General features: G+C 44.5%; 3 protein-coding genes across 3 annotated transcripts; 1 reads left to right on the top strand and 2 right to left on the bottom strand.

Annotated features, from left to right (window-relative positions):
* Positions 1 to 368: 368 nt before the first annotated feature.
* On the bottom strand, positions 369 to 9,382 carry tmem59l (transmembrane protein 59-like). Its single transcript, XM_053854616.1, has 8 exons — positions 9,079 to 9,382; positions 6,046 to 6,151; positions 5,628 to 5,722; positions 5,407 to 5,559; positions 2,861 to 2,966; positions 2,692 to 2,791; positions 2,240 to 2,357; positions 369 to 1,431 (listed from the first exon to the last, which is right to left on the bottom strand). The coding sequence occupies exons 1-8, from the start codon at positions 9,223 to 9,225 to the stop codon at positions 1,273 to 1,275; spliced, it is 984 nt and encodes a 327-aa protein (XP_053710591.1). The 5' UTR covers positions 9,226 to 9,382; the 3' UTR covers positions 369 to 1,272.
* Positions 9,383 to 10,530: 1,148 nt separating this feature from the next.
* rex1bd (required for excision 1-B domain containing) lies at positions 10,531 to 12,835 on the bottom strand. The gene is made up of 5 exons (XM_053848836.1): positions 12,715 to 12,835; positions 12,292 to 12,374; positions 11,990 to 12,194; positions 10,849 to 10,937; positions 10,531 to 10,786 (listed from the first exon to the last, which is right to left on the bottom strand). Exons 1-5 carry the CDS (start codon positions 12,715 to 12,717, stop codon positions 10,720 to 10,722), a joined length of 447 nt encoding a protein of 148 aa, XP_053704811.1. The 5' UTR covers positions 12,718 to 12,835; the 3' UTR covers positions 10,531 to 10,719.
* Positions 12,836 to 13,694: 859 nt separating this feature from the next.
* On the top strand, positions 13,695 to 20,186 carry fam78bb (family with sequence similarity 78 member Bb). Its single transcript, XM_053847506.1, has 2 exons — positions 13,695 to 14,807; positions 16,345 to 20,186. Exons 1-2 carry the CDS (start codon positions 14,452 to 14,454, stop codon positions 16,865 to 16,867), a joined length of 879 nt encoding a protein of 292 aa, XP_053703481.1. The 5' UTR covers positions 13,695 to 14,451; the 3' UTR covers positions 16,868 to 20,186.
* Positions 20,187 to 20,413: the final 227 nt, after the last annotated feature.

Raw genomic sequence — 20,413 nt, 5'->3', positions numbered from 1 at the left:
ATGAGGCTCTATTTAGGGAGACACTTTGGGATTGGTCACAGGACGGGAGAGGAGAGTGGCAGAGCTGAAAAGGCAAAAGTGCATCAGATGGAAACATGGAGACGAGCGATGGTTAAGTAAGAACAGTGGAGATGTGGTGAATGAGGAAATGGGGAAGGTCGATTTAAGTGGTGAGGAGGATCGAGACTGGTTGAAGGCGGTGGTCAAAGACTTGCTGTTAGAGCGCCGCATAGGACAAGCCAAGCGACCAACGTTGAAATAAGAAAATTCAACAGAACACTGGGAAAATAATGAAAACCTATGTTCAGGTATAGGCAGTCGAAGCATCACATCAGTTGGCTAACTTAGTCAATGCAGCAGAGAGAGTGTAAGAGGATGGAAACACTTTATTGTTTGTGAAGTTCAACAAACTGACCAGTAAAAAGAAAACGATACAGTTGAGAACGACGTCATAGTGATGCACAGATTTAAAATCAATGGCTTTTAAAGTCTTCTCTGTCTAAACCACACGACTATTGTCATTCAATATTACACATTCTATCAATGTTACAGTGAATAGGCAGGGAAAAAAAAGCAGAGTCAAGTCAGACCGGCAATGGGCGGTTAGGACCAACTACTGAAGCGTCGCTTGCATGCACAGATTATTCTCTACAGCCTGGGTTAAAATAGCGCGTCACTCCACATCTAAAGCACTGAAGTCAAACTATGATCAAGGAAAACTAACATCTCCTCTACATCTGTGCAGCTGGGCTTTATCCACAAAGTCTATGTTCACACTGTTTCAGAGGGCGTCCCTCGGTATGTGCTCCCCAAACATACAAAATAGCCAGCTATATAAAAGCACATGGCACATCGAACAGCTACAGAAGTGATACAAGAGCAATAATACATGAATAATATAAGAACAGGTGCAGTCCAGGTGTGCTTGAATGGAGTTGAATCTTTACATTATTGGATGGTGTGACTGAGCTTTGGCACTTGAATAAGGAAACACATGACCGTGTTAAAAATGGATCCAATCCATACACAAAGACAACTACCGGTGATTGAACAGCTAAACGATTGTGTTTGTCACAACCAGATGCCAAGGATGAAACTTGTCCTGAACTATTCAAAATGAAGGTCAAAACAGGAACTAAACTTGTGAGAAGTGCCACTAAGTTGTATTGGGATATTAGTGTGGTGTGTATGAACAGAGGTTACCATGCTTGAGAGAAACGCTCCTCAAAAATCACTGATTTGTTCCTGTCAGTAGTTCTGCTACATGACCTTCTACACGCACGTCTTGTTGAGGTCCACCTTCACCGGCAGGGGTCCGGCCTCCACGCTGTCTTCCGACTGCTTGACCGCGACGGCGATCACGGAACTCAAGTGGTATGGGTTGACCTTCTGGTTTGTGTCCAGAAAGTCTTTATCACCGTTGATGCTCAGCTGAAATTAACATTCAAGATATTCAACATGGACGGTGCCATTGGGGGTACAAACAGAAAATGATATTCAACAGTTCTACGACAAGTAACATCTGACTTACGACCGGTTCCGACCAACCGATCGTAAGTCAGATTGGACATAAGTTGAATGCCATTCAAAATAGCTGACGCGAGGGTTGTAGCTACTACTGTAGTGGTAGATGGCTGTGTGAGAGTGAGATGCTGGGATATGCTGTCGTACGTGTTGCCGTGCTGCTACGTGCTGCTGAGCCAGACATTGAATAAAAAAAAGCTTCTGCTGGCCGTGGTTGTAAGTACAGATGGACGTAAGTCGAGCAGGTCATAAGTCGGATGTTACTTCTATTTATTTTGAGTCCACCACTAGAGGACACTGCATGCACTACTCTTTACACAAATCATTACCAAGGGGTCACCAAAATCCAGGTTCACCCAGCAGGTAAGTCAGTCAGCTACAGCTGACACCTGATTCTTGAATAGTTTGGTGACCCCTGCCATAGATAGACAACCACATCCACCGGAACAAATGATAAATATTTAGTAGACAAAACTATTTAAAAGTTATGATCAATTAATGAATATTTTAAAGTTCATATCTAAAAAATATTGCACAAAAGTAGGAGAATGTTGATGTAAAAACTAGACTAATAATAAAGTAAATAATGCTAAAAATATCAATGGGTGGACAGAAAACAGGCTTACACAATATAATGTTATAAAGCTGATGGGATTTCTTCCACAGTTCTGATTCAAGACCTGTGAAAGACTAACATTTCTGTGCATGTGTGTACCTGGTTCTTGATGTGCTGCTCTGGTGCAGTCACCAGGCTGGCACAGCTCAGCCACAGCATGACCATGATGGACAGGAAAAGACAAGCTGCTAAGATCCATCGGGGAAGACCGGACCGTCTGACAAACACCGTATAAAACAGATCACAACAATCAGAATGTTGCAAAGTCACAACAAAGCAGAAAATGATTTTTTTTATTCTACAGCCTTATTTCACCATTTATGATCAGGCAAGTTATATTCAAATTTATATTCCTCAGGCAACTCTGAGGGAACTGTAACATCATAGTAGCTGTCATCACTATAGCATTGCAGTACAACGTGGGACTTGTGTGACGGATGGTCGCGTTTTTTTAATATAACTCACAATAGCACTTGATGTCACGAGAGTGTAAGGTGATGTCAATGACGCAGAACTCAAACATGAGGAACGTTGAGTTCATCATGAGTCACCTTGACATGCATCCCAGGAAGTCATGCTCAGCTGTGGGGTCGTCCGTGTGGTCGACAGGATGCTTCACTCTGTTCCCGGCTTTTGACGCCCCCTTCTCACCTGGTCGACCAAGAAAGTATTTAGCCTCCACCTGACACAGACTCCACGTGAGGGATTAGGGCTTCTCACCGTGCGGCCTCAGGGTGTGTGAGTGGACCTGGGGCCCGGGCTTGTCAGCCACGTTGGATCGAGGAGCCTGAAGCTCGGGGAGAGAGTACTCCACCTCTGGTTGGCTCTGGAAGGGAAATAAAACACACAAAGGCTTGTAACCATGGCAACCGCATCCGCCACTGTCTTGTGGAACGAGCATATTATTTTTCAGAGTAGCTATTAAAGCCCCATCTAAAACATACTTTGATGAGTCATGAGTATGTTGCCGAATGTACTCAAACTGACAGCAACATCTCTGCTCTTTTCAAAGGTTCCATGAAGGTTGTGTTTCCTCAAATTCGCTGCGGCAGAATGACTAATGTGACTGTCTGGAGGAATTTGTTGCTGAGTCAAGACTCAGCACTTTGTTTACAATCGCTTCAAAACAAATTTGTGAGGCACAGACAGACCCGAACTCAGCAGCCAGAATCCCTTTCCTGACCTTCAGGAGCAGATTTCTCTTAACGGGGAACTGCTTTTCCAATGTAGGGACGGACAGGCCGAACTACTAATGGAAGACAAACTTTGAACTTCAGCCCTCTAACGTGAGCAGGTCACGTTTTGACTTTCCTCTCATCTCAGCTGAAGAGCAGATGTTCATCAGAGGTCATGGACAATAGTGTTTAATTTGGTCAGCAGCAGTTCCGTTTTCAGTCCCACCACGAATGAGGCGCCTGAAGGAGTTCACAACATCATGGAAAAACCTGAAGCACTCGGGGGAATATGCTGAGGTCAGCGTCCACTCGGCTCAGTCAGTTTGACAGAGTCACGACTTCCTGCTATGATGGATGATCGATGGCTGAACGGCAGACAGTCCTGCAGACTTTCACAGCCGACCAGAATGAAGGTTTCTACGCCTGACAGCTCTCTGCAGTTACACACCGAGCCACTTTGATGTTGTTCTAACACCCAGAATATAAAAAGGTCTGAGATGATGCGAACTAAACAGAACTCATGGTCTTGACAACACTACTTCCTTTTCATTCTTAAGACTAACATGTTCTCCTGACTCACTTTCTCCACTTGAATGAAATTCACTTCTTTTTTGAAACTAAATATTGAACAATAAGGAGCAAATGCTGCCACCTATTGGTTGTAGGCCATTACTTCATGAATCACAAATATTACGTGCACCTGTGAAGGTTTTTACTCAGATAAAACGCCTTCATTCTGATTTTTTTATTTTATTTCAAGCCCTTACTGGCCACTCTGAAGCACGCATGGGGATGTGCAATTTCTAACTTGATCTCATCTGCTTTCACTGACTACTCCCTGCAACTTCTCCGGTCCTCTGGCCTCTCTCTGATTCCTCTTCCGCTCCAGTTTGTTCTCCAGCACATCAGGTAATACAATGCTCTCTCCTCACCATGAGGGAGCAAAAACCGACTTCATCACAATATAACAATAACAACCACAGTTCATCTCCTTCTGCAGCCTTCCTACACCGACTACAGGAATCTTGGAAACCGACCACTTGGAGTAAGTCGCAAATGCTACTGAGGGGGATACGATACTCTGTTTGCAGAGGATCTCTTCAGTAATGTTCTCAGCGATGTGGGTTTGGAGTCATCTTTGAATTATCATGTGCCACCAAAATGAACCTGGGGAATAGTGAGGATGAGGATGAGTAAACTGTGTCTGCATGAGAAGCTGCATATTTCAGTTCTTGAACATGAGGAACACAAATAAGAAGAGTGGCTCAAAGTAAAGCACATTTGATTCGATCGAGGTACTGGACACGAACAGATATAGAAGTGTAAACATCCAATCATTTAAAAACACTGGGGTTACGCCTCCATTAAAATTCTGTTGGAGTCCCAAGGAGGATAATCAGAGTTGACCGTTCAGCTCTTGGCAGTGGCACGATTCAAAAGGACGTTCAAAAACCATCAGAGTTCTGGTGTCACTGAGAGTTTCAAAACCCTCCTCCCCGACCGCTGCATGCCCTTCGTCACTAAACCCTCACAGATGGTTCGACTCTGAAATGAGCTTCCTTGCCAAACCATGAAGAACAGGCCCCCTTCAACCATGAACAATTTACTGCCATGCTGAGCCTGGAAAAAATGTAACAAAATAATAACCAATATGTCAAACTTTCTATGTTTAAAAAAAGGCTGTTGCACGGTGTTATGGACAAGGCTACAGTTTTTTTTATTTTATTCATTTATATGCATATTTGTGTTTGTTTTTTAAGGGATAAGACTGGAGTTTAAAAAAACAAATGCGTTAGTAGAGGTTTTTTAACTGATTGATCACAACTTAAATATTTGACACCAGAATGGTCAACTGTAAGTTGAATCTAAATAAAAATGTTTTCAAAGGACTAGTCTCAGAAAACTGAAGAATAAAATGAATGTTTTCAGCAACACAGGGCGGATGGCGGGGGACACCCTGGGCAGGTCACACGCCCGCACCTTGCTGCATTGTAGGACTGCGGCAGGAAGCACAGAAACTCTGACTAAATCACTCCACTATCACAGTAATGAATGAACTTCACTGAAGAGCAAAACTTTGACAGAGTTCACCTGGAACACCACCACTTTGCCATCGTCAGCCTGGAGGTAGAAGGTCCAGGTGGAGGAGATGAAGCTCTGGGCGGAGCTGACGATGTCGTTGCACCAGCTGGAGACGGCTTCCATCACCGACGGGGGCTTTGGGCGGAGGGTCATGGCCCTCAGCTGCAGAGGACGTGGCATTAGCTGGGCAACAGTCAGGCGAGCAGTGGAAGTGGGGGCCTCATCCTCACCTTCTTCCTCATGATCTCCGGCTCAGAGGGCTGACTGGCACAGCCGCTGACGCAGGCCTCCTGCTCCAGCAGCTTCACGTAAGCCTCCTGGCAGGCTGGGGAGTTTGGAGGGTGATGCAAAGAAGTGAAAGAAGAAGAGGGTGATATAAATGTGGACATGATGTCTTAAACTAAGCCTTTTGTCTGTGGGAAGAATCGAGAAACTGCTGACCCCCTGCCTCAGCCCTCATCGCCGTGATTGAAACAAGGACCTTCAGCTGTCTGCACTGCAAATTACACCATTGATTTCCAATGTGAAGGTACATTGGAGGTGCAGAGAAGATCCCGTCTACACCCCAGTCCAGTGTGGAATGACTTAAAAACAAATATCCAAGCGTCGTGGACTGTTTTCCAGAAGAAAGCAAAGGCACCGACTCACCTCCCTGACACTCCTCCCTGCTGGTGTTGAAGCCGGCGTTGCCATTGACAAACTGGCAGATGGAGTAGAGACGACAGCCGCGATGACAGGCGTTCATGATGGAGTCCTGGGAAAGAGGAGAGATGTCACAGATGTCTCCTGTGATCGACATATATTGCCAGAGATCTGGAGGAGAGTGGTGATCATAATGCTGCTGGTCCTCAGATCAGATTACAAGACATTGTAAAAAGTACATTTTCCACCAGTAGTTGAACTTAAGAGGCCCAGACTTTCCTCTCCTGCGAGGGACACGACCTGAACACCTCGCTGTAGAGACACACCCAAGCCATCAGAACTGTCTTCTCTCATTGATGAGGAGCAGCCGCTCTACTATAACACTCTCACCTCAGGCGACTAAGCTTCAAGAGTCCAGACTCTCCACGGAGAAAACTCACGCCACTTGTTTTCCTTCATTGTCACATTCTTTTTCTCATAATTTTGCATCAGCTCTAGGAATGGGACTTGATAAAAAGAAACATCAGTCATAGGTTGTATATGTAACTGATCACGACTGATCACATTTTAGTATTTTAAACTTAAGTTTAATCTGTTCACATAGCCTGAAACATCAGGGAGGAAGTGCTACAATAATGAGCCAACTCTGTTTTCAGTGCTTTTGTGCTTCCATCCTGGCATTTTTTTCTACCTTGAATTTTGTGTCAGCGCAGTCTCTTTCAGTCCTCTTCATCATGGATGTTTTGGTTATGACATCACATTGCATAATATGGTGCACTAAAAAAATGGTCCTATTTGCAATTATTCTGTATTAATTGCATCAATTAATTACTATTTTTCGGTAATCAATAAATCAAAGTTAATTTCCAAAAGTGGCAGCTTGTTGTCAGGTTGTACAACAGTAAACTTTGATCATTGTACATATTTTCTCTGAGTTATTTATTTATTTTCGTCATGATATTTGTTTATATGTTATGGGTATCTGTTTATTTATTGTCTAGTGTTGTTTGATAGTTTGTGACTTCACTGCGTGGTTTTTTGTAGCTTTGGTTTTTATGTATGGTGAATGTCTGATGTTTGCTGCGTAGTGTATCATGGGCGTCTTTGAGTCTTTGTCGTCACTGGCTGTTGCTGCTGTGACAACTAAAGAACATCTAATCTGATCCAACAACCAGTTATATTGTTCTGGCTAAAACATTTATATTTACATTGTCATTTGAGGGTAAACCTCAGCATTTCTCCACCTCTGCTCCATACCACCAACACAGATACAACTTGGCTTTGCGACTGTTAGTTGGCAGAGCTGACACAGCGTTTTTGTTTTTTTCCAAAGAAATAACTTTGAAATTGATCCATGTGAGCAGCTCGGGAGAGAAACTGAGGGAATAATCTCACTGCAGGAGAAGAGCAAGGGTGCAGGCAAAGCTTCTGCTGATAAAAGAAAAGATTAAAAGGCAAGACGGAGATGACCTCTGAAACTTCAAAATAAGTATCTGGCCTCTTCTCTGGTGTTTCCTCTGAATTAGAATTGAACATCACTTGGTGATCAAAGCAACTTGTAATGCTGATGCCATCTTCGGATCTAAGAAACTCTCGTTTATAGACCCATTCGGAGGCTGCACTGACTCTAACGTCTTTACTCAACTCTTTCCTGCTGGGAGATCTGTGAAATATCCTTTCAAATATTTTGGGACTTATTTTCCAAGATCCCTGTTTGCGTATACTAAATATCGGATAGTGGGTGATAAATATGAGTATCTAAAGTATGAGTATCTAAATTGTGAATTTACATCGAAATTGTAATTTCTTCGAACTAGAGCTACTAGCTTGAAGACATGCTCTGTTGCCCTTCAGTGTGACATGTGAGTCGGGTGATAATTGTATACGGTCAGTTTCGCAAACTGGAATATTATGTTTGAGCATCCAGTGACATGGAAGCATGTCACATTTCATTAGATGCAACAGTTAAATAAATTCTAATTTATTCATTTGGAACACAGTTTTGCTGGTGCAGGTCCCATTTATAAATATATCAAATTTAAGTGTCCAACAGTTAAAGAATACCAACTGTTGCAGTGCATTATGGGACTCGGATTATACAATCCACCGCGTGGTGCGCTCACTGTGACTTCTCCCACAGGTGAAACACAAAACACGCAGTCAGTTTTCATCATCTCTTGACATATTCAGTGTTCTGTGTTGGCTGTATTGGTATTTCAACGTGATGCACTAGAGAAGTATCCATCATTTCAGGTCCATATTTTTTAAACTATTGTAGCAGTTTATTTTGTCCTTCTGCAGTTGCCATAGCTGGCATCTAGCTGCACTTGTAACTTGTTGTGTCCCGTACAGGACGGTGACAATCCTCTGACACATTACCATCTCCAGGTGGGTGCACAAACATAAAAATATACTATAATATATGTATGGCATGAACAACACTTCGTTTACAGCTACGCGGCTTCTAAAATAAATGCAGGGTGAACTGAAAGAGAGAAACAGCGACCCCTGGCGACGGACAGTGTGCGACAAACGCAGGAACGTGCGGACCGTCGTACTTTAACATGAACATCATGTTGTTTGTCACCGAAGCAAAGACAGACTTGACTTGACAGTCAAGGCGCGCGTGTGCAGCCTGATGTCCAGAGCATGTGGCTGGATGAGGAGGACGGAGAGCAGGCTGCAGCAGCAGCAGCAGCAGCAGGTGACTCCTCCGCAGGATGTCGGAACCACACCTGAAGGAGACCGGACCGAGCCCAGGAGCCGAGAACATGGAGGCCGCTCACTAACAACACAACACGGCTGCGCTCCAGCCTTCAGTTTGCCCTCAAACAAAATGCTCGCTCATATCACAGCCGGACCGAACGTAGCGTTCCGGGCTGGATGATTGGCAGCGGCTAAGCTGAGCGATTCCTCCGTGGCCTCAAAGTGCGCGGAATAAACTGCGCATTTTTGGTCATGTCTGACAGAATTGAGGCAGAATGTGGAAGAGGCGGGCGCGTGTCCCGGGCCCGCCGCAGCGAGGGTGGAACGACTTACTTTGGCCGGGCTCTTGTTCTTGATGCTGAGCTGACATTGCTGCTTGCAGTAGTTGATGTCGCCCAGTTGGTTGTCGAAGAGGTCGGAGGAGGCCGCTGCCGCCAGCCCGGCGAGGAGAACCGAGAGCAGGCCCGAGACGCCGCGCATCCTGCCGCAGAGCTGAGTACCCCGGAGGAGGAGGAGGAGGAAGAGGAAGAGGAGCACTGAGCCTCTCTTTGTGATGCTGCTGCTGCTGCTGCTTCAGCCCGGATCCTCTCTGATCTGCTTACACTCGTGTCGTCATCATCATCATCATCATCATCAGTGCACCCCACAATCGCCAGACCTGCAGCCTCACTGCAGCTCACGCTGTCAGCAGGAGGTGACGTTTGCTCCACATTCACATCACAATTGATCCGAGGGGTCGATATCTCCACAGTCTGTGGAGATATTGCTGACCACTGGACCCAGCTCCCGTCTTTTTAGATCTAACATGGACAAGAAAAGGGACAGTTCAGTCCCCATTTCACCCTTCACTAAAACACTATCAAACATCTAGTTAAACTGCTGTTGCTGTGTGCTGTTTTCACTCTACAGCGGTCAGTTCCGCATCACCGTGTCTCACTCAGGTGTTGTCTTCCAGTGATCCCCCTGATTTTTCAGTCATAAAAATACACAGTGAACATGTTTTGGTACCATCAGATTCCAAAAGCTGAGGTTTGTCTTGCATCTCCAGACTACTGAAGCTGCCCATGAGAAAAGAGTAGAGTAAGGTTTCTGATAAGAAACAAGGCTGGATGGAAATGTTGCTAGTACGAGTTATGATGAGCTCTGCACCACAAGTCTGAGTAGTCTTAGAAAAAGATGTTGGGCTCAAGAACTGGTTCAGTATCATTATTCCCACCGGTATTGAGGCGCTCTCCAGGATTCTCTCCCCAATACACAGATGACTGTTTGGAACAAGTGCACTTCATTTGAGGGTGATAAATATGAGCTTCCGTGGGGTGCTGCAGTGCAGCTGCAGTCCGACACACACACGCTCAAAAATACACTCACAAACTCCAGTGAACTGTGACATTCTGCGTTTGTTTTTTGTTTTTGTGATGTTAGTGAGTCAGAACATCGAAGGACAACATTCAATCAGTGAAAAAATGGGTTTAACTGAAGCAAAAGTTGTGTTTGGAGGGTCAAAATAAATTGCTTATCATTATTATCTGGTGTGGAAATTTTCTTTTTAAACTGACTTTGACTATTTGACTGTATATTAACATTTAGATATCTGTGTAACATGCACCTTCAAAATAACAAAATAAGCAAGCACCTATGTCAATAAAAGCAAAATGAAATGGAAAAGTGAGCGAATGATGAGGTCATTTCTTAATTTCTAGCGACAGAATTGATGAACAAGTGGCGCCTCCTTAAAAAGAATAATCATGAGTTGCAAATGGACGAATCAGATTCACCAGGGGGGAGACCAATGTGTTTTATTATCAAAAATATCATCTGAAGAAGTTCATGTAAATAAGATTGTTTGCTGTTTAAGACACTAAAACTCTTCTGACGTCCAACTGTATGGAACAGTTTTCAGTCCGAGAAGATCATCAATTCAGGTCTGATGAAGTCCATCGCTATGATTAACCTCCATCTGACAGGAAGAAGGCGTCAGTCCTCCGAGTCGTACTTGAAGTCCTGCATTATTTCACTCAGAGCCTCTTTGTTTTTGATGATCCTGAGACGAAGAGTGTTTATTAAAAGTGTGAAATGTTTCAAGGGAAAGTCTTCAAAACTCACTCCTGCTTGAGTTCCTGGATCTTTTCCTGACTGCCTTCTTCCTCGGGGTGGTCCTGGGCCTGCTGCCGGGCCAGCTGCAGTTTAGCAGTCTGTGAGAGGCGGATGTGGGACACGTCACCATAACAGACTTAAAACACACTACACTACAGATGCTGCAACTCAGACACTCAAAGGTACTGCACGTGTTAGGATTCACTCAGCTGCAAGAAGGCTTGAGGCCTTTCATCAAAAACATAACAATAAACACCTTTATGAATACAGATGTGATTCTAATACGGCGTGTGTCATGGAAACAGAGTTACTAAGTGTAACAGTACAACAGCACCACAGAAAGATGGTCACCATGGTAGTAGTAATACACGTATTCTTCATCAGACGTGCCAGGTCACAATATTACACTGACATGGACACACCTAGCTGTTTTGCCACAGATATTCGAGAGGGGAATCCAGCCTGAAGGTATGTAAGAAAAGCATATGGTTTAATAAGCTATAAGTTATGATAGACACTGCCCTCTTGTGGTAAATAAGTGGTCTTGGATCAAGTCGGAAACTGCACATTTAAATAAAAGTCGATCTCAAACGAAGAAATTATTTTTGTCAGTGCCATTCGAGATAGCCGAGTATATCACTGGAAAACATGTTGAATTGCGTTGGCATCTTTAGCGTATGAAAATATTAACAACCCCCCGTATTAACAACTTCACATAGGAGTCAGAACAGGAAGTTTGGAGGACCTATGTGACCATTTCACTGGAACTTGAAGCTGCTGATGCCTATGAGGAGGAACAGCTGTCGGTCAGTGCAGCCAGGAGAAGCCACATATCAGAGAGATTTAACTCATATGATCAACCTCCTACAGAAAAAGCACAAACCAAACCTCATTAGCCGTTATTGCTGGAAGACTTTTTAGGTCAGTAGTCCCAATGCGGGACCAACCACATACCAAATTCTGGGATCCGCTTTGACATACATTGACAAGCTCATCCAAGTCAAGTCTTCAGTGAACCAAGTCGTCTGTGCGGCCTTTGGACAGTCAGGTTTCCTAAGCTACTCGCATCCGTGATACATGTATTTGCTACTAGTCCATACTCTAGTATGTGGTTGAACTTGCAACTGACATGATGGGGTTACATACATACCAGCTCAAGTTTCTGCTTCTCTTTGCTCTGCAACTTTTCAATGTGCTCTGAGAGATCGGCTCTGTCGAAGTCCTGGTCAAGCCTTGTCTTGATTTGCAGCACCTCCTTAGAGATGCCGGAAAAAGCCTGGGTGATCTCGTGAACCAGCTGCCTGTAGTGGTCGAAGTCATACTGGGGCCCTGTCCTCAGGTAGGCCTCGTGACCTCTGCATCAAAATACAAGGGCGATGAACTGCAGAGAGGAACGTGGAAGCCTCTCATCGTGGTTGAGCCGAACAGATCACCAGAAGAACCGTCACTCACTCTTCGAAGAGCCGGTAAGTCTCGAGTCTCTCGGACTGAAGCTGGTAAAACCTCTGGAGCACAGATTTGAAATCTGTTGAGACCTGAAGAGAAATATCAATGCGATTTCAGAAGGGTGTTTAATACACACATGGAATTCAAACTGATGAGCACAGCTACTGTAAAACCTGTAAAACCACAACACCTAGAACAAAATCACGTGGTAGATTGTACCGTCGTGGTAGGTAAGTGTACGGAGTTCCTGACTATTGACTCAATCGTGGTGTTGATGATGACATCATGAAAACCCGAATCATTACCGAAAAATAGTAATGTAATGTAGACAGTAAACAGAGCGGTCGCCTAACAACCTAGCTGACTGTACAACACCGAGCACATGAGCGAGTTGGGAGAACAATTATCTTTAGAAATACTTGCACCTACCATATTAATGTGGTATTAAGACGGCTAATATGTTCCGAAGGCTAAATATCTGAGGAAGAGGGTTTATTTCCCCTCAAACTGTAGGAAAATGAATCAGCGTGTGTAAGCAGGTTTCTCTCACCCGGAAGTGACGTTTACCTACTTCCGTTCCGTTTTTTTTTTACATATTGTCGCTATTTAGCCATGGAATTATATATGAACAGCTTCATGTGTGTGAAAACCTGAAAATATACATCACTATTTTTTTTATCACGTTTTCTGGATTCATACTCGAAACGTGTGCCTCGATTGTTTTACATTGAGAACAAAAGTTAGAAAGAGACGCTGTTGACAGTTTTTTTTTACATTGCTTAATACATAAATGCAGTAATACATTTGTCTTTTTTTCAGGGCGACGTATTATTTAAGGACCTTGTATGAGATTAAAACGTTTGGTAACGTTCACCTGGAATGTGATCGGTGCAAGGTAACGGGGAATTGGTTTCCAGTGTATCTCAATGGAAGGTTTTGTCACATAACTTGGTGAATATTTATATTGTAAGGGGTCAGACATTTAACCAATGAATCTACCCCAGAGAAGGATTATAAAAGGAAGGACTATGATACCTGTTAGTTCAAACTCAACTGCTCTTCCTATTCCAGTCTGCTACCAAACGTCTTTGTTTCTCTTCATTGTTGTATTCTCCGGTGCATTTCCACAAATGGAACGGTGAGTGGGAGCAGTCTCTCAAATGCAGTCGTGAAAATATCAAATCTCATTTTCTTCAGCGAAAACTTGAGAATGATGAATTCATTCACGTTTGGATTTTTTTTTTTGCTCCATTCTTCATTAAACACACCATAAAATCAAAGGTACCCGTTTTAATTGAGAAAATATTTGTGGTTCGTTTTTATTCGCGGTACGTAAACGCAGCATCACCGCTGACAATCGTCAGCTGACTGTCGTTAACCAATGACACGCTCCCTTTAAATTAAAATCATTAAACTAGCAAATGCTGCTTTTGCCATGTTTTCCTTCCACCAGCGCCATATATTGAGAGCGATCTGCCCGCTGTTTGGCAAATGTAAGCGTAAATGACGCGCGTACCTGCTGCCGGTGATCGCTCAGCCACGTTATGGCGAATTAAACCCCTCGCCTTCTGCTAATCTGCTGTTTGTCTGCTCAGTATCAGAACGATTAGAAAGCATTATTCTACATGGTGGCAGGAGGTGCTGTCTCCCACGCCTTCGCCCTCCTCTTCCTCCTCCCTCCTTCATTGGTCCATTCAGCATCTTCAGCACCAACGCCAACTGAACAGCGACACTCAGGAGCGGCTCCACCACCGCCGGATCCTTCCTCCTTTCATCGGCTGAAATGCCTCAGAACATCTGCGACGCTCAACGACTCTGTCTCTAATCGACTCGGGTGGATTTGTACGTCGCTGTCCGCGCCACAGATGCTCCGTTCGGCTTCTTCTGCCGCGCCACTCTCCCGGTATGTCGGATGGTGAAGCCGGCGGCTGCATCTCATGTGCAGTGCCGCATCAACAACCGCGCCGGGTCCCCCTGTTGGAGCCCCGGTGTCCCCTGCCCTGCCTTCGCCTCTGACAGGCAAGAAGAAAAGGAGGAGAGGTTCCTGGGAGACAGGTGGGTTGGGTGCTCCACCATCCAGCAGAGATTACATCACATCACCTCTGTCCTGCTCCACCTGACGCCTTACCATAACAGTGGCAGCGTCCACCTTCGCCTTAGAATCTGATGCCCAGCTTTGTTGTCCTGGTCCCCGTCCAGTCCCAGTCTCCCCGGCTCACCTGGCTGCTCCTGACCATCACCTTCACCTGCAGCGCCATGGGCTGCATCCAGAGCATCGCCTGCAACAAGTCGCGTATCAAGCGGGAGAACATTGTGGTGTACGACCTGCTGGCCGCCATCGACCACTGCCCCACTGTCATCGAGGAGAACTCACCCATTGTGCTGAGATACAAGACCCCCTACTTCAAAGCCTCGGCGCGGATTGTCATGCCACCGATTCCACGCAATGAGACGTGGGTGGTGGGCTGGATACAGGCTTGCACTCAAATGGAGTTCTACAACACCTATGGAGACACCGGCATGTGAGTTCTGCAACTTTTCCATGCTTGCACAACACAACGTTCACTTCAAGAGACACTGATGGTGATTTCAGCTCACTTCTTACCCCTCACTCCCATCCGTGTCAGGTCAAGTGCCGCCAGAGATGTAAAGTTTGTAGGGGTCAAGAGATCATTTGAATACTGAGGAACATTCCTCGCAGTACTAAATAATGAATGAGCCGTAGCGCTGTGTAGACAGAGGGATTTTTTTTTCTTTTTTTTATATTTATCATTCAACTAGTAATGGATGGTGAATCTATTTTTTTGCAGTATGGCCACGTTCCATACTGCAGGGCCATGAAGCCAAGAGAAAGCAAAAGAGTCTTAAAAGTAACTTCTTGGAAGTTACTAAAATATTCTTAAAGAAAGCGATAATAGGAAAATTGCAATTATGCCATGACAGTTTATGCCCAATTGTATATTATTTGATTTTAACCATTTTAACCATTTTATCAAAAGATGGTCCACATAAATCATACATTTCAGAGGATATTTTGAACCGGTAAATATTTTGGTGTGAAACATATAGCTATGTTTTTAAGGCATTTCAATATGAGACATCTTTAAAACAAATAGATTTTGTTAATTCTATTTCTGAAGAAGAAGAAGAATTCTAATTTATCCTGATTTAATTGGGCATTTCATTATGACTATTAATAGCTTTGGGAGAAGAAAAACTGACATAAATGGGGGAGGGTCAGACAACAACTTAGCCAGAAAAATAAAAAAATTTACATGGAGTTCAAATAGTAATGAAAACAAAAAGCACAATTTCTTTGGAGTTCTACTCTGACCTCATGAGGGCCACATAAACACAGGCATTTATTATTTCTTGTTTAGACATGGGGCTGCATGCGGCCCACGCAACTCACAATGCTCCTTCCAGTTGAAATTTTTATAAGGTAAAAATGTGTATTGAGAAATTCTAGGTCCAAAGTCTGAATTTCTGAATTACTCTGCATCACACGATGACAGACATGTGTCTGGTTAAACAAGCTACTTAGTGTTGGAGGGCTATTGAGAAGTTCAGCAGGGGTCTCCACCATCCTCTCTGGTCAAACACCCACCGACAGAGTCTGTTCACTGTGGCACCTAAAATGGCAAATGGGCTTTGAAAAGAGCCAGACAACAGTTGCTGCTCTCACACTCACACTGTGCCCACTGAGACACCAGTGTCCACCCCCACTCGCCCACCGCCACGTTTAATCCTGCTGGCTTTACTGGGTGGGAGAGCGCAGGGGGTAAGAGGATGGATACGCAGGAGGTGGGGATCACCAGCACAAATAGACAGAAGGGGTGACACAACAGAGAGATAACACACGCTGACGCTCCGACGCCATTTACAGTCTAGTTCCGCCGCCAAGAGCCGCTGCTGGTCAGACTTGTCCTGTCATGTCTGGTATTGATCTGCTGTCTACAATCTAGTGTCTCAATACAGACACTGTGCGTTAGCTGGGTCGAAGGTTCAATGGCAGCTTGAGGCCACACATCTTGTGTCTCACTACTGTGTTTGCTGTAGGTCGAGCTGGGAGCTTCCCCAGCTCAGAGAAGGCCTGGTGCGGGCCATCAGCGACTCTGACGGCGTCAGCTACCCTTGGTACGGGAACACCACTGAGACCGTCACCATCGTGGGCCCGACCTCCAAACCCTCCAGGTTCATTGTGAGCATGAACGATAACTTCTACCCGAGTGTGACCTGGGCGGTGCCGGTCAGCGAGTCCAACACTCCTCTGCTGACCCACATCAAAAGGGACCAGAGCTTCACCACCTGGCTGGTGGCACTCAACACCACCTCCAAAGAGAAGATCCTACTTCACACCATCAAATGGAGAATGAGGGTGGACATCACCGTGGATCCGTCCTTGCCTCTGGGCTCCAGGGCCCATTTGGTGGGCCGCTTGCATCAAGACCAGCCGCGGGTACTGACCCGCATGGAGCCCATTCCCCTAAACGCCATGGTAAAGCCCAATGCCAATGATGCCCAGGTGCTGATGTGGAGACCACGGAGAGGTCCCCCACTCGTCGTCATACCATCCAAGTAGTGTCCACACGATATCGGTGGGAACCAGGATCAGAACCAGCCTGAGTTTGATTTCACGAGGGGACGTCTGCCTTAATTCCCCACTGCGGCCTTTGACCACGCAGAGTTAATGTCTGTCTCTACTTCTGGTGCTGTTGAGCCGAGCGTGAAGTGGTGGACACCGGTACTGTAGCTACTCAGGCCCAGACCAGCTTAAATAGTTCTACAGCCTTAAAGACACAGAGATAGTTCTCAAGCCAGTTCTGGCCTGATCTCTACTGTCAAGGTACCACTGAGGCCCTTTCACAACAGTTGTGAGTGACAGCTAAGAGTTTGTTCTTTGCAAAAAACAAAACAAAAAAATCACAAAATAAAACACATAAAAGCCATTTGATAATTCAACTCAGTGAATGACACAAAAAAAACAGTGAAATTGGTTTCCAAGAACAAATTGAGGGGAGGGGTGTGTATGGACCTGGGCCTCACACAGTCGACCCCAGACATAGGATGGAGGCTCCAGTCATTGAAACATTTATTTAGGATTCCCAGGCACTGGAAGGGTGTGAAGCGAGCATGAACCTAGAATTCCACTGCGACCTTTAATCTTTTGACCTTGGAATGACCTTTCAATCATTCATTTTCTTGGGATATGCCAGGGTCACAAGGCAAGGACACCATGCACAGATTCATACCTACTGACAATTTGACATGCAACCTCCGAATGTTCCTCCCAACCTGTTTGCCACAAGCCACGACACCAACCCAGGTGTGTTGATTCTGGCAAGACAGTACTGCGCCCACAGGGGGAGCGTTCTCTTTGGTAACTTCCCTTTATTACTTAAGAAACCTGATGTTCGGCCTGATAGGGCTGAGGATGAGTTGAAGATCAAGAGTGGCTTTTATGAGTTTGTGACTTTTTGAAAATGAAATGTTGGAGTTTGTACACTAAAGGGGGAAAGAGAGCCAGGGTTGGAGTCCAGGCTTGCTGCTCTGTCACATTAGTCTGCCTCATTTCTCCACACACACCTCAGACCACATCACACTGACCTACATCCAGAACCATGACCTCAAACCACTGCAGTTTACGGGGCGGTGATGTGACCTTTCACCTTCCGGGTGGTTCACAAGGACGACTTGTAGGGTCACCTCCTGAACTGCTTGGATGAACCAGGATGATTTTGTATTCAGAAGTTTGTTGTTCGTGTCAAAGATTGAACTGATGACTGAAATACCTCTGGACGACTTTGAACCCCCAGTTTTCACTGTCTGGTCAAACCCTTCAGGGCACACTTAAGTGTTCATTTTTAAAATCTGGATGAATGATGTTGGAGCGGTGGCAGGAGAGGAATGCTCACATTCATTCACTCATTTCATGCAGCCACACAACGACTGCTGGGTCATTGAGCGTATTGATTGTTGTTACCTCAAAGGCACATTTGAGGATGGTGATGTTCCATAACAACACAACATGAAACACAGAGGGGCATCTGAGGATACAGTAATGCACTTGGGAAGACGGATAATTGTTCAATACATTTGTCTTAAGAGACAAGTGACTTATACAATGCATGTTTTTGACTGAAACATGAATTTGAGGAACAATAATGCTTATGCTAAACTGGATCTAAAGTAACTATTTGACTGGATCTGTTTTCTCCATTTGGGGATCAAATGATAATATATTTCAATATGAAACTTTTTCATCGTCGTTGAATGTAGTGAGGATGAAAGATGCCATAAATTCTCCAGTGTTAGGACGGCAGATGCAGTCGCATGTTACTAAGTTCAGAGAGTTAAGATCAAGACATACTGTAATTTCTGGACTATTAAAGCCCCCGAATATATTCTGCATCCACTAAACTGAAGTAGAAAATATACCTTGTACACAGTTAAGCTACACTGGTCTGTAGATCCCAGGTTCAAGCTCTGGTGGAAAACCAGAGCAGTGGTGGTATGCACCTGCCGAAAACAGCACGTTGAGCACTAATGTAAAGAAAATACAGGTGAATTCATTTGTCTGAGATGAAGCCTGTTCGCCGATAAAAACCCATAGATTAACCGTATCACTGTTAAAGCCGCAGGGTTAAGAGTGTGTGAAAAAAGTAGCGGCTTACAGTGCAGCAAGCGAGAATTATGGATTTGACAATCAAATTATACATTTGAGGATCAAAGGAACTTCTGAAAGTCACAGATAACATTAAATAGGTTAAACAAAAGACACATTTAACATGTTTGGGAAAACACAAGAGCATCCCAGAAGCATTGTCCAGTTATACATTTCAGAGCCAAGATTTGCCTTTAACGGACAAGTTGTTCAACTCAAGTGCGTTTGAATGTCAAGTGATTTACACACCGTTTTGGGGGCATGATGAAGATCAAAGGAATCACGAGATTGATGAAAATGATGATCAAAAAATACCCATCTTTGACTCAAGAGAAAATTAGGAATGAAATTAAAAATAAAAGGTAAAGCACACACGATTCATATTAAGAGGTGCATTTGTAAGCTACATGTCAGTGGTCATCTGAGAATTGAGTTCTAAAAGAGTAAAACTGGACTTTTCCAAATCATTTCAGGATGAATCGTCAGTGGAGTGACACAAATCTTGGACATATGTCAATTACAGAATTGTAACAGCAAAGCAGGGACTTATGGAGCAACTTAGGTAAAGAATCAAGTATTTCGGGATGACATTCACTGGAGCTTGGCAGCAAGAAGAAAATGTTGCGCATCTCATGTCCTGACAGGAGTTTGAGGATTACCCATCGCTCGTATGGATCCACACACTTGAGGATCCTGTTAAGAATGAGTGGAGCTTGAGTGTGTAACACTGATGCAACAATGCAGAGTCAATGAATGAGTTCTGTGTCCTGATGTTCTCATTGGTCAACAATTGAAAAGAGTGTGTATTATTGATCTCATATTTCCGCACCGACTGAAGCGATAAAGGAGGTTTGTGTTGATGACAAGAGAAGATGTAACCACATAACCGTCACCCCGCCGCCGCTCACTCCTCACACCGTTACACCTCATCTTGACTGGAGCTGCTGCTCGTGCAGATCAAACATGTAGCGATGACACAGTCAGCGAGGCTTCAAGAGGAAACTGACAATCATGGAGCAGAACCTTCAAAGTGGACACACAAACCCCCTTTTTTTGCAGGTTCCAGCGGAAAAACAAAATTCCCCCAATGAGACTTGTATTTTTACAGTCTGGTCGGTCTGCTAACGTGCCTGAGGACGGAGGTGTCGGTCCGACTGACATCTTGGATCTGTGCTGTGTTACAGTCCTGCCTCTCTGACTGTTTTGCATGCAGTGTTTTTAGATCATTAAAATAAAAATGAAAACCTCAGCGGCTCCAGGCTTTTAATTTGTCATGGCAGGATGTCGAGTTTTGATGGAAGTTGGTGATGTAGACAAGAATAAGGCCATACAGGCTCACACCTGTCACAGATGTCAACCAGAAGCTGCAGAATATGAGGCAGTATTTGTGAGATAAAATTATAGTCAATAAAATTAGCTGTAGTCATCCATAGGTGGCAAAATGATTCTGAGGCAACAAAAAAC

The sequence above is a fragment of the Synchiropus splendidus genome, chromosome 1, assembly GCF_027744825.2.
Source record: "Synchiropus splendidus isolate RoL2022-P1 chromosome 1, RoL_Sspl_1.0, whole genome shotgun sequence".
NCBI lineage: Eukaryota > Metazoa > Chordata > Actinopteri > Syngnathiformes > Callionymidae > Synchiropus > Synchiropus splendidus.
The sequence above is the reverse complement of the archived record's forward strand: the minus strand, read 5'-3'. Positions and strand labels throughout refer to the sequence as shown.